Source organism: Stegodyphus dumicola, chromosome 4 (assembly GCF_044657685.1).
Source record: "Stegodyphus dumicola isolate Sdum_Otavi_A_Nest chromosome 4, ASM4465768v1".
Classification (NCBI taxonomy): Eukaryota; Metazoa; Arthropoda; class Arachnida; order Araneae; family Eresidae; genus Stegodyphus; species Stegodyphus dumicola.
In genome coordinates, this window is record NC_140771.1 from 41,792,997 (window position 1) to 41,807,789 (window position 14,793).

Here is a 14,793-nt window from a genome sequence, read left to right on the forward strand (position 1 = left end):
AGTTTTTCCTTTCATAGAAATTATTTCCAATAATTTCTCAACTACTACAAATTCATCAGTAGCACCTGTACGAAAACGGCAAGCTATGCTATACACGTGATGTCAGTGCTCTCTTCAACTGCTATTAAGAATGCTGCAGAATCTATATTTTTTTCATTTAATTGACGTCATAAATCACTGGCAATTTTGTTAATATGATCTGCTACTGTGTTGGTTGACAAATTAATATTTGTGCATTGTTGTTTGTCAGTACAAAGAAATTCAAATGTAATCAAATTTATCATGCTTATACCCATTCTTAATAAATTAACCATCACTAAATGGTTTTGATCTTTTAGCAGTGATGTGTTTGGAAGCAAAACTTGTATGAACTATAGCTTCACTTGATATATTTGATTCTATAAAAACATTTTGCTGTTGTAAGCTAGATTAATTTTTCTTTATGATTTGTTTCATTAATGGCAATGTAAGTTATATTCTTCTGGAACTGATATTCTGTTATTACAAATAAAACACAGTGTAATTGCACACAATACCCAAAAGTACATTTATTTATGTCCCATTTATCTTGAAAAACATCTCTTTCTCTCACTTTTCTTTTACCCTTTGTTAAAAGCGTAGCTTGCAATTTAATTTAATTAAAATCATAATTATAATTTTGTTTGCAACATAAATTCAACAGGATGAATTTTTACATGAAAGCAGCATTCGTGTTTTGCACAGTTTCTGGTATTGATGTAATGTAGTTTTAACATCAAGCTCAAGTAATTGGTTTTACTAGCCATATGTTTGTTTTCATCTATTTGGCAATATGAATTGCATAGCTTCTTCCAGCTTACAAACTACTGTCTCACTAAAGGAAAGTGAAGGTACCAACTTATTGGAGAGGGGCTGCGTACTGTCAGCTGGAAAACAAATATAGTAATTGTACCCTTGTCCTACCTTAGCCTAGTCATTTAGCTTGGCATACAAGTACACAAATTCTGTAACTTTTTTATTTAACCTACATCAAAATCTATTCATTCTGTTTCTTTTTCATTCAATAGCAATAATGCATATAAACACAATCTATATGTTTCTGATTTTAATATTTTAAATTCTCTCTTTCTGAGATGCAATGATTAGAATTTTTTTCTCATTAACTTACTTCTGCGGGTCTGTCTGAGCATTATTATATATATTCATTACATATGTACTTTTGGCTGTGTACTAGTGCTAACTTTGAGCTCATTTAGATGTAATGGCTGCTAAAATGCTTGTTAGCACTTTTCTGTTTTTTAATAAACATAGTATTGCAATTCACTGTCCAATAAATTTATGCCACGTCAAAATCTATAAGAACTTTATGAAAACAATTGCATAACTGAAATGCATTGGCGTGCTGCATAAAATTGGTTTCGAGGCCGCCAGTTGTAGCCCACTGAACTAATGCAGCAGAATTTGTTTGTTTTCTTTACTGAGAAAATTTTCATTGTTAAAAGTGATCACAATATATCATAATGTTTCGTAGTCACATCAAACTTTAAAACTGGTAATAATCAGAAAATTTTTTAAGTATGAATTATCATCTCCAGTGCTCTTTTACAAACTTTCAGATTTGTTAAGCATTTTTAGTTATATTTCGTATAAATGAATAAATTTATAAAGGAATATTCAAAATATGAAGTGTGTAAACAAATTAACTTTCCCCCATTTGATTTTTCATTATCTTAAGTAAAAATATAAATTTCAATGATGAAAGTCATAGATATTTAATATATTTATAATAAAAAATTTTCATTCTGTGCATTTTTAAATAATGTAGCTGCTATGTGATGAATAAATTGTCAAGGATATTAAATAATGAAAGATTTAAACTTCTGAAAGTTAACAACTTCTTTCTCAGTTCTTACTTTTGAATCGGATTAATTTAAATAATAAAATTTTGTCCTGTTAAAGTGGAATTTGACAATTCTCACACCATCCTAATCTATAAATTATATCTTTGCTGACTGATCATAAGCAAATGTATGTCAAGTAATCATAAGTGTATCTGTATGTCATAATCTGCAGTTTTTATTTGTTTTTTATTAATTTGCATATCATAATATGAGAATGAATAAATGTTTCTCATTATTAAAAGTCTGTCTTGATTTTTTAGTTGCATGATTTTATATTTTTTTATTTATGTTTTGATATTGCAAAGGTAAAAGTTGCTGAGCTTTCAGGTGTTAAGCTGAAATGCTACTAATTGCAAGTTTGAGATTGATGTCTTTTTCTTTTTATGAAAATTTCTTTGCAAATTAAAGCGTATAATTTTTATTCTGAAATGCTATGTATGAAAATTACAATCTCTGCATTTTATGTTTTTTGCACAGAAAGAGGCTTACAAAGCCAAGAAGCTATACATTGTCTATCTCGACACACACCTTATCCTGGAACAAGAGTACAACGCTATCCAGTTCCTGACAAATATGTTCCATGGGAAGTTATGTGGACTGATTATGACCCAGTTGCGTACACTCGACCTAGAAGTGATTTTCCTGTTTCACTTCAAGCTTATGTGGATGAAGATCTTTTGCTGTGCGTAAAATTGGATGCATTTAATTTGAAAATATAACTTTGAATACAATTTAAAAGTATAAATTAATACAAAGATGTTTAGAAATAACTTTTATAAAAAAAATCTAAGTGATTTTTTGTGATTAAATTTAACCATTTTTTCAACTAATTTATGAAAAAGTAGTCAAACTTTATTATAAGCACAGGGTTATGAAAATGTTTCTTAGTTTTAACCAATACTTACTGTATTAGAAGGTGAGTTAGATTTAAAAAGAAGCAAGAAGTATTAAAAAGAAAAGTAGTATTATATATCTGTATATTTGTATTAATTCACTTGATGAACTATCAGATTGATTAATTTCAAATAAATTTATCCGATTTTGAACATTTAATAACATTTTTTGCAAAGCTAAATGCATTTGCTTTCCAAGAATAGACATTATTTCAGGCAATCTTTTATTTGAATTTCAGTCAAACCTTTATTTGAAATCTTAAAACTGTTTTTTTTTCTTTAAGGTCTTTATATTTCCCAAATTTTATTTTTAAGATATTTAATGCTTTAAAAATTCCTTCATTTGTCTTACTTTCTTCAAAATCATAATCATTATATCTGTTGCACCTTTGGGATTATTAGTATACTGGTTAATTAATTATCCCCTTGTAGTCAACAGATAAAACTACTGAATACTGCCAGCTTATTCTTGATACAGCATCTTTCAACTAAAAGTATTATCAGCAGTGGTTTTTGTAAAAGCATTCCTCTTAAAATAGAAAACTGAAATGCTTTTTTATAGCTAAACATAGTTATTGCTTGTCATTACATCATCAGTAGTCATTATCATATTTATTGATACAGGAAGCTTAAGTTTTTTATGCAAAAGCTTAATTTTTAAAAAATTATCAATTTTTTAACTCTTTGCAGTAAATAAATTTCATATTTTAGGCTTCGAGAAATTCAAGATTCAGATGATAGTCAGCTGCCAGTCTTTCAGTGGAACTGCCTTTCTGCCAATCCAGCTGGGATCAGTATTGATAGAACATCTTGGATAATAGGAGAAAATGGAGTAAATGCAGTTTATAAACTAGACAGCGAAAGAGTGCCTAGGTTTGATATTATTAATCCCATGCTCAATATTTGTTTCTGATATGATTTGCTTTGTAGAAGTATTTAATTTTCAAAATTTTAATTTTTCCATATAATTTTTGAACATTCATTTTCTGTGGCTAACGTAAGTTGTAAGAATAGAATACATTTTTAATGCAAATTATTTATATGGCAATAATAATATAATTCCTAATGGTAATGAAGTGTAATAGATTCTAACTTCAGAGAGTATTTTTGATTAGCCCAATCATAGGTTGAGTTATTGATTATTGATTTGTTAAAACATCTGTTCAACTTATGTGTTTTTTAAGTCCTGCAAGGTGAGACAAATACAGCAGTTTACTTATTTGGGCCAGATACTTAACTAAATTGTAAACTAATCGGCAATTTTATCAATAAATCAAAATTTTCTGGAATTCTACTATCAGGTGTTCTTCATAGCTTAACTTAAAAAGCATTCAAAAAATATACTATGTGATGAAAAATGTTATCATAGTTGAATATCGGTAAAATATGTCTACAAAAGTGGGTCTAATGACAACTTCTACACAAATTTTCATGCAACATGGAACTTTAAACAGAACACAAGAAATTTAATAATAAAGTCAAACTACTAGTCAACTAATTGAAAAGTATGCAAACCTATTGCTATTGATTTGAAAAGGTCAAGCTGAATGTTTTCTGAATAATTTGATGTATTCAAGGTTTCAGTTCTTTCCAGCTTAATAAGAAAAAAACTTTGTTTCTCACAAGCTAATAGAAGAAAAGAAAATCCTGTAGTTGTATTATGTATTTATACATACTGCTTACTAAAAACTGCTCCTAATCTTTGATTTTATTTGATTTTGTTCACATAAATGAGATATGGTGTTTTAACCCTCTCAGCATTACAGCTGGAAAATTCCGTATAGAAGGCTGCCTTCTACTATATTCATTATACATGAAAATTTCTCCTAGCTTTTAGGGTATCTGATTTTGGTTTGGATGTATATTGGAAGGCAAGGAATCAAGGTACAAAATGAGAGAGTCATTTTTTAATTAAAATCAAGAAAATATCACTTATTCATGACATTTTGAGGAACTTTGAAATTTCAGGCTAAACCTGTAACGCTCAGAGGGTTAAGTATGCCATAAACTATGTACATCATGTAAATTTGCAGGTTTGTCCAAAGTATTTCATTTATAGAAGTTGTGAATTATTATCCTGATCATTTAAAAAAAGGAATTCTTTAGATTTAATTTAGAAGGTAAAACTGTAACTTGAATGTTATGAATTATCTTTGATAAAGAAATTTTACATTTTGGCAGGAATAATGAAAGTGATGAAGCTGGTATATATTGCATGTAGTGCTTCCCTCAGGAAATCAGTTTTTTTTTTTTTTTATAGTCCAAAGGGATTGAGTCCCAAAGGACTACTTTCGTACTTTCGTTTTGGCATTTTGCGTCAGACTCCTATAAATGTCAGTTCACTTTTCAAACTTTTGCCACAAAATGTTAGAGTCCTTCATTATATTTGAAGAAATTAAATAATGAAAAATCTGCATAAATGTATGTATATTTCTCACATTGTGATAAAATAATGGTACATAGAGCCATCGAGTTTTGAATGACGTAATCCTCCAACGAATACGGCCGTGTGGAAAACCAAATTTGGAATTTGTTTATTATCAATATCCTATTTTGTGAAACTTTAATGAATTTTTGATTAACAAACTCAAGGATTTCAAAGCGAGCAATGGCAACGTTGTGCAGAAAAAACATTTTTATCTCCTGCGCGCGAGTCTCTGTATCGGAAATTTCAAAGATATGCTAATTTTAAAACTATTTTGCAATATTGCTGTGGAACTGGAGCTTATGGATTAAGTGTGAAGAAAATGATATTTAATAAAAGAAAAAGGTAACACATAAAATGTTAAAAAACACCTCTTTGGACGTAATTTAAAATCTGAAACTCCCCCCCCCCCCTTTTTTTCGGGGGGGGAGTCCAAAGAGGGGCAATTTGCCCAGAAGAACTATTAATTTCGTTTTGGCATTTTGCATTGGTTCACTATAAATGTCTGTTCATTTTTCAAATTGTTGCCACCAAATATTATTGCCTTGTATTATATATAAAGAAATTAAATAATGAAGAGTCTGCATAAATGTATGTTTCTCGCATTGTGATAATACAACGGTGCCTACAGACATCAAATTTTGAATAACGCTCGTTTCCACCCGAATATGGGCACCTGGAAACCCAAATTTGGAATTTGTTTTATTATTTACTAACTGCTATGCGTTCAACCTTTGTCTGGCTTTTAAATGTACCACAAAAATGCCTAAAGAGAACAACATTAAATTTAAAGACTGTACAGAATTTTACTCTGCAGAACAACTTTATCAAAAATTTAAAAAAAGAAAGAATGAAAAAACATGAATTTCAATAAAAATGTATTAGATATTACAATTAAATAAGCAATATCCCTTAACACAAATATTAATTATCCTAATAAATAAATTAACTAACTTCCCATTGCAAAATGTTAAGAATTCAAGTGGTATAAAGGAAGTTAACCTTTTATATAATTAAAATTATATATAGTTAAAACATAATATAAAAAAATCACAATGAAATAAGCAATAAATCTCATATTTTTCAAGAGAAAACAGTCTGCAGTCCAGTATCCAAAACAATGAATGAAAAACTGTTGCCAAAACCACATTTCTAAAAGAATGATACTATCACCAGAAAGCAATAACCAGTCAAAAATTGTGCTTTGTGGATAACATAATTCAAAATATACAAACATCTTTGCCATTAGCTGATAAAGAGAGAGGGGGAAGTAAATTTTTTCAGCTGTGCCTCACAATACACATGCACATCAGGATGAGAAGATTGGGATGTGCATGTTGTGTGTCCAAAAATCAAAAGAAAAAAAGCAGCATGAAATAAGCAATGACCCTTAATACAAATATTAATTATCCTAATAAATAAATTAACCAACTTCTCCTTGAAAAGAAAAAAAAAAAAATGCTAAGCTTTTCAGTATTTTAAAAACAGTGAAAAAATTCTGAAAAGGAAAGTATAATTAATAATATTTTACCTCATTTTCAACAGTCAACAGTCAGCAGTCCAGTATACAAAGCATTGAATGAAAAACTGTTGCCCAAACCTCATTTCTAAAAGAATGCAACCATTCAAAATGATCTAATTTCATCAAAAAAGATAAAATTTAAAAAAAAAAAATCTGATTCGAATTTTGAAAAAATCGCTCCAAGGTGCACTGGCTCTTGTCTAAATGCACCTATGTACCAAATTTTGTAGCACTGGGTCTATTGGTTTACACACAGCACGAACAAAAGTCACACTCACTGACAGACTCTTTTATTATATATAGAGATTTTCTAATTTGTAAACTTTTAATGAATTTTTGATTAACAAACTCAATGATTTTAAAGCGAGCAGTGGTCAAACTGTACGAAAAAATATATCTCCAGTGTGCGAGACTGTGTATCGGAAATTCTAAAGGTATGCTCATTTTAAAATTATTTTGCGATATTGCTGTTGAACTGAATTTTATGGTTTAAGTGCGAAGAACATGATACTTAATAAATAAAGTTGTTAACACGAAACATTAACAAAGTTCCTTTGGGCGTAATGTAAAATCTGAAATTTTTCAAATTTTTCTTTTTTTTTTTTCCTTCTTTCTCCCCCAAAATTGTATTATATAATATGCTTGTCTCTGAGATTTATCACCATGGAGTTATTTTTGTGTTAGAAGCAAGATATCGATCAAAGAAGCTGAAGCCACCTAAACTGCCTGTTGAAATTATTTCTGTTTCCCTCCGATGGAGTCAATTTTTCCTTTATTTTTATCGCTTGTCGCTACTAGGTCGCGTGACCGGCGGCAGAAAAAGAATGTAATAACTCTTTTAGTTTAGCTTGAGAGTGACGCTTGAAATGAGCTTTCTTGGCAGCATGGCAGTAATCGGCAATTACAATATTGTTCTTGAAGTATTCAATCTTGGCCCTATGATGAGTAATTTTATACTACCGTAATTTCCGGAAGAAAGGCCGCATCAGCGTAAACGCCGCACTCGAGAAAAATGGCGGGGAAAAATATAAAATTACACAGAAATGCCGCAATAGATTAAATTGCGTGTGACATCGTCGTGGGCCGTATAGATGCAAAAACTGAACCTAAGTCCTGATATATGACATACCAGTTAAGAAAAATGCATGAAATGAAACCATAACTCAAAAATAAATTAAAGGTAATAAATGCGAAAAATATATTTACCTTCACGTATATACTTATATTTACCCACTAAAGAAGTCCATATTTGTAATACTCAGAATATATTATAAAAAATGTTGAAACAACGAAATATTAAATTTGGATGACAAAAGGAAATTTAAAATTTTATTTACGAATTACAGCAAACTATATATCATATGAAGCCATCAAAATCTGATTCTTCACTATCTGAATTAAAAAGATTTAGTAAATCCTGATCTAAGTCTTCCAGATTGTCACATTCATCCTCTTGGTTTACAGTCTCTTTATCTAAGGATATAATTTCAGCTTCTTTGAACCCTGCTATTATTGACGATGTTTCTACCGATTTCGATGCACTTCCTGCCCACTTGGCAATTTCTTCATAAGATGCACTGCGAATTTTACCACTTTTAGTTTACATATGCAATCCTTCATTCATCCAACACTCCCACCGCTTTCGGACTTCAGCTTTGAAGGATTTATTACCTGACAAATCTAATGGTTGTAAGATTTTTGTCAAACCACCAACCAGGAATTATTGCTTCGGTCGTAGACAATTTTTGACATCTGGTTTTCACTGACTGAAAGAAATGAGCACGCATGGAATCCATTATCAATAACCCCTTTGGCTGGAAAAACGATCCCATACGACACTGCCAAACTTTTTGTAGCAACTCATGCATGATTGTTTCACACATCTAGCCGTTCTAGTTTGCCCAAATAATTATGTCATTAGGAAAATCTCCCTTCGGAATCGGCCCACCAGCGGCTGAGCGGTAAAGTCGCTGAACACTGGTTGTTCGGTCCGAGGTTCGAATCCCGCGAACGGGCTGGCTGCATGAATGTTTTCGTAGTTTTCCCCATGTGTAAGAGCCAGTTTCCCTTAGAAAGTCCTCCACGAAGGCATCCCTCCCCTTAGGCAGATAGCCCTAGTGTGCTTTGCCATAATTAAATACACCAACACCACCCTTCGGAATAGTCTTTCGTTTAAAAATGATCATCGTTTAGCTTGTCACCGTTTGCGGCACAAGCTAACACACATGTAAATAACGTTCTTTCGTGCCCCGTCATAAACACAGATACAGTTTTTGCACCAGTTTGATCAACAGTTCTGTTTGCAGTAGAGTCAAAAGCTAACAGCGTTTCATCCATATTTATTATCTGTGACCGAAGATTTTTTTTTTTTTTTTTTTTTTTTTTTTTTTGTCAATAATAGCTGTCACATATTTTAGAAAAGATGACTTTTTATCCTGCCGGTCCATTGGTAATTGTTACACAACTGCTGTTCTAGTATGCACAGAAATATTTTTCTTTTTATAAATCTAGTACACCTCCATTGAAATCATTCATGTTCATTCGTTTTGCTATAAATTTTGCTTGTAAGCGAATTTTTACAGTCGAAATTGCCATTCCCTTTTCTCGTTGCTCTTTTATCCAGTTTGCAAGGTCGTCCTCTAGATTGGGCCACCTTACAGTACCACTTCTTTTGGCTCGTTTCTGTTGTGGCATATTTTTAAGAAGTTCTTTTTCAGTTCTCCAATGTCGAATACATCTGTCTTTCACTTCAACCTCTTGACCTGCTGCTCGATTTCCAATTTGTTCAGCATGTGAAATTACATTAAGCTTAAAACCAGCAGTATAGCTTCTGTGCTGTTTAGGGCCATTTTCAAAAATTTTCCGCTCCCTTCTTACTTAAAAACTATTCAACAAGTACTTGTACCCAAACTGATGGGATCTGTATCTGGCAGAATACCAAGAAAAATCCATTCATGCTGAATGGGAAATACGTCAGAGTTTGTTATTGCGAGGCAGGTGGAGTCGTGTCCGCCTTTGAAAAAAATTGCAGAAAAGGCGGGTGGGGAGAGGAAGGGTCCTGGAAGATTCATCGAATGGCAGAGGAGAGAGACTATTCAAACTGATGAGAATGTTGATTTGAAAGAGGGAAGAATCTTATTGTTCTGAGATCTCGTTTAGGGTGAATAAGGCATGTAGGTCTGTTCAAGGGAAAGAATGTAAACAAAATAACGTTCGCAAAAAGCAACTGAGTGGTCTTTTGTGTGGGAACAGCACCAGTCTATGCACAATGACCATCATAGGAAATATTTTATTTTTAGTGCACCTAAACGCCGCACCCGCTGAAAATTTAAGTTTTAAACACGTAAACGCCGCGGCGTTTCTTCCGGAAATTATGGTATATGTAAATTTCATGTTTGAATAATGTACATATTGTAAATAGTTTCTTCATTAAATCTTACTGTATTTCAATTGGAACTTGTCATTCTTGAGTTCTTTACTTGAAAATGGATAAGCTGACTCTTGATAGGCTATTAAGTTTATGCTCTCTCAACTCGTTATAAAAGTTAATCGTGAAATGTGATCAACGCCATCATAAGAATCAGAGAGTATTCATAGTAGTAGTAGAGAATACTATTCAAAACTGCTTCATGATGATTGGTATTATATTGATGTAAAAGAAGTATATTTTTAATAAAAAGTTTGATTTTAAGCAAACATGGCATTTTATGCTTTAATTTTTAAAGTGATTTCTCTTCAGACATAACATGCATATTAATTTATTGTGTCTTGAGATATGTGAACTGTTATTAAGCATGAAGAAGTTGACTGGTTTAAAAGTATGTTTCATATGCATTGAGAAAATGGGGAATTCCATTAAAAAGAATTTATTTGAGCTATTCATCTGGTTTGGTTTTATTTATACTTTGAATAATAGTGCTTAATTATTGTAATGGAATGGTATATGTAAAGGAAAATAAATTTTCAATTAAACAAGTTTTGCGTAATTTTAAATTGGAGTATGCATTTATAAAAGTATAAAAACAACTTGTCTTATTATTCACAATCTATTGTTTCTTTTTATTGAAAACTATTTTTCTAGGAATATCTATGGAAGAACAGGGTTGAGAGGTCGTGGTGCCTTGCCTCGCTGGGGTCCTAATCATTATGTCCATGTTATAATAACCAGGTCAGATTTAATTTAATATTTTAGGGAGCATTTTTATAAAAATGTTTATAATTTTATTACAGCTATCCACTTCACTCATTTAAGGGTTATATGAAAAAAAAAAAGGTTAATTTTCAAACAGATTTAGTAGATTATAATTTAAATTATGAAATTATTGCCAACTTTGTCATTTTATTGTGTTTTTAATTTTCTTTTAATTTAATAATAAGCTTATATATGTGACTTTGCAGTTATACATTTCTCTGAACATAAATAAATCTTTTTATGTTTTATAAAAATGAAGCTCTCAAATGCTTTGTCATAGTCATCTAAACAAGTATTAACTGTAGAAAATCATTTTATATTTTCACCCCTTTTTTTATATATATAGCTTTCATTTAATATTTAATCATTATTTTTATGTTTTTTATTTATGTTAAAACTCATGACACCTGTAGTAAATTTGAAGTACCTTCTTACAGCTATGTGTGATTTCTAATGGGTGTCAGTAGATTCCCATATCACAAGTTGCCATGAAGATGTGAAATGAAAATTCCATTCAAGACAGAAACACTGAAAAAGTAGATTAGCTTTAATGAATATCTACCTGACAAATCTAATTTGAAATACATTATAAGATAACAGTCTATCTGCATATATTTAAGAGTACTGATCTAATTTATCAGATCATGTTTCATTTTTCTTTATGAATTGTGATAAGATAACTTTTAAACAACTTTTCCACTTGTCTTATTTCTGTTTGTCTGTATGTCAAATTCCAAAGGGTAACTTATCTTTTTCCTATCCTGAAGGTGGCAAAAATCTGGAGGAAAAGGTCTTGAATTTGTTGTTATGCGAGGAGAAAGAAGAGATCAGTTATCATTGCCAGGTGTAAGTTATGTAATATTTTCTTCATATATTCATGTGTTTTTGCTTGTACCAGTGCTCATGTCAATCTTGAATCAACTTTTTTAGGATCAGGGTTTTTGCTATCTGTATATGCATTAAATACAAATAAAGCAATGATGCATGTAAAATTTAAATGAGTTTGAAAGTGTTATTTACAGTATTCATAAATGTAAGAAAACTGTGTTTAAATGAAGATTGTGGCACTCCTTTGTAGCTTCACAAAAGCTGTAAATTTAATCTTAAATTGTTTTTGAATGATTCACAATTTATGAATTAAATTATATTCTTTTCATGCATTTTTATATGGCAAATGAACTGTAATATATGTAACCAAATACAAAAAGTAATTTTCTGTACAGTATGAAAATTTCATAATTGTAAAACGTTGTTGAACCAGTCTCATCTTTCTTTTTCTAATATATATTTTTTGTAATTTTGAAATTTTTTGTGTCAAGGGTTTTGTTCCGGGTGAGCAAAAATATGATGTTGTTCGTGTGTTATTCAAATCCAAGGAGTTAGCTCCAAGTTCTTGGAATACTCAAGAAAATATGATAGATGTAAGTAGCTTATGGTATTTGTTATTTTAAATATCTTCCCCTACTTGATGGAAAATATTATGAATAAAAATTCCATGTGATTTTTTCCCCTCAGGGGCTCACTTTTGTGAGTACAGGTGTGGCAATCCCGAGGTACCCTAGCCCTTCAAGGAATCATCTTGTTGGTGAGACGGGTGTCACGATCTGGAGCCCCAGTGATCTATCCTCTTTTCTGTCTCCTCTCCTCTTGGCTGGAACTTTTTCCTTTCCCTTCTCCCTTGTGGTTTCTCTCTTTGGAGTTTGGGGCTCGTCACGAGAGACTGGAACAGCCCTTGTCTCTAGTTTTTGAGTGGCGAGAAAACTGCCCATGTGTTTGCCGTGCGTGGAGACCCATGTCGCTGGAAAGGAGGGTCCTGGTAGTTAAGGGGCGAGGTACTGTCCCAAACACACTACTTTGGCCTCTGCTTCAGCTAAATGGGAGGCACCTTAGTCGTCCTCACGGGTGTCAATCGGCTGGTCACTAGTCCTTGTGTCAGTGGCTTGAGGATAAGCTCTCGGGAGTGCCTGCTTTCGGGAAAGCCGACTGTGGGGCTTCAGTTTTCATATAGACCTGGTTAGCCCTGGTGCAAGAATCTGTGTCCCCTTGTTGGGCTCCGTGGTGTGTGGGGCTGCTGGGTCCGAATCATACTTCATCTTCAATATGGCCTCTTCAAATGAAAAATACAAAACTTGTCTTCTATCAAAAAAAGTAAAAACGAATGTGAATGCAAATGCTAAAGAAACTCTACCTACATTCCTTGTCATAACAAACTCAAAAGGTGAACTTCTAAAAATGTCACCATTCCTGATACAAAAACATATACAAGCGACTATTGGCGACAAAGACAATAAAACGACTGCGCTCTGGAGACCTTCTTATTGAAACAGTTTTCCCAGCTCAATCTGCTACCCTCCTCAAACTCGGAAAACTTGGGCAAGTTGAAGTTAATGTGACAAAACACAAATCCTTGAATTACAGCTGGGCCGTTATATCTGAGACTGACCTCATCTTTGTCTCAGAAGAACAAATTTTGTCAGAACTGTCCAATCAGAATGTCAGTGCTGCAAGGTGGATCAAGATGCGCAAAGAAGGTCAGCTGGTCAATACAAAACATGTAATCCTGACTTTCAATTCGAATGATCTGCCGAAAAGTATTAAGGCCGGGTATTTGCACTGGCCCGTAAGACCTTACATACCTGACCCCTTACGATGTTTTCAATGCCAGCGATTTGGCCACTCAAAAATGTCCTGTCATGGCAAACTCACATGTGCACGTTGCTCTGTGGAAGGCCATGACAGTGAAAATTGTAGTGCCAGCCCACTATGTACAAATTGCAATGGGGAGCACACGGTATTCTCTCGATTTTGCCCAAAATGGCAGTCTGAGAAGGAAGTGCAAAATATAAAAATAACTAGAAATATTCCTTATGCAGAAGCAAGAAAACTAGTAGCAGATTCTCAGTCTCGAAAAACTGTATCTGCTGGAAAATTCTTTACTGCTGGATTCCTGGACACATAGGAATAAAAGGTAATGAGTTCGCAGATATCACAGCCAAAGCTGCTGTCGAGGAATCTAGTCAACTCATTCCTCTCAGATATCAGCCAAACCATCAAGCAGAAAATTTTAGATAAATGGCAAGAAATTTGGGACGCACAATTAAATAATAAGCTAAGAAGTGTGAAGCCTAGAGTGCAATTTTGGGAAAGTACTCGAAACCGAAGGGAAGAAGTACTCTTGACTGGTATTCGAATCGGCCACTCCAGAATCATGCACAATTATCTTCTCAAAGCAGAGAGGGAGCTAATTTGTCCCTACTGTGATAGCATTTTATCTGTTCGTCATTTTTTAATAGAGTGTCCGAATTTTAAATGACTAAGACTAAAGCATTTTAGCGAGTGTGACTTGCCTCCTGACCGTTTAATCGGGAAAGAGGCCAATAATAATTTATTTCTATACTTAAAAGAAACATGTTTCTATTATTTAATTTAATTTAGCTTTTATTATAGTGTAATTTTAATGTGTTTCATCGCTTGTTACATATCATTTGCTGAGTTTTAATACCTACTCCTTTTAATGTTCACCATTTTATTATTTCATGTAGATTTTATGACTTAGCTAATTGTTGTTTTATAAAGTTTATCTATCTTTTTATAAACTACCATGTGTTTGCCGCATGTAATCTTTCTGGTTATGCGCCATTAACTCAACCACCAACACCACCATGTGATTTTTCATAAGAAAAAGTATCGTTCTTTATGCATTTATTCGAACCTGTCCTGCAAAAATCTTAAGAGACAAATATTTAAACTTTGTGTATTAATACGTAAACTGAAAATTTTAAATCTGTGCATTAGTTGAATTTAATTTTTAAAAAGTTCTTAATTTTTTATGCACTTTTTGGTACTCAAAACAAAATTAGATTGTTGAATTTAAACTGAGT

At 32.2% G+C, this 14,793-nt stretch overlaps 1 protein-coding gene across 5 annotated transcripts in view; it reads left to right on the top strand.

The window, feature by feature from the left end:
* Positions 1 to 14,793, top strand: part of LOC118181920 (transient receptor potential cation channel subfamily M member-like 2) — a 248,503-nt gene that overhangs the window by 225,943 nt on the left and 7,767 nt on the right. For all 5 annotated transcript variants that reach the window (XM_085814764.1, XM_085814766.1, XM_085814765.1 and 2 more), the window contains 5 exons: positions 2,358 to 2,562; positions 3,485 to 3,646; positions 10,802 to 10,888; positions 11,680 to 11,758; positions 12,232 to 12,333. In XM_085814764.1, the coding sequence (XP_085670890.1) occupies positions 2,358 to 2,562; positions 3,485 to 3,646; positions 10,802 to 10,888; positions 11,680 to 11,758; positions 12,232 to 12,333 (635 nt within the window). The remainder of the gene's footprint in view (positions 1 to 2,357; positions 2,563 to 3,484; positions 3,647 to 10,801; positions 10,889 to 11,679; positions 11,759 to 12,231; positions 12,334 to 14,793) is intronic.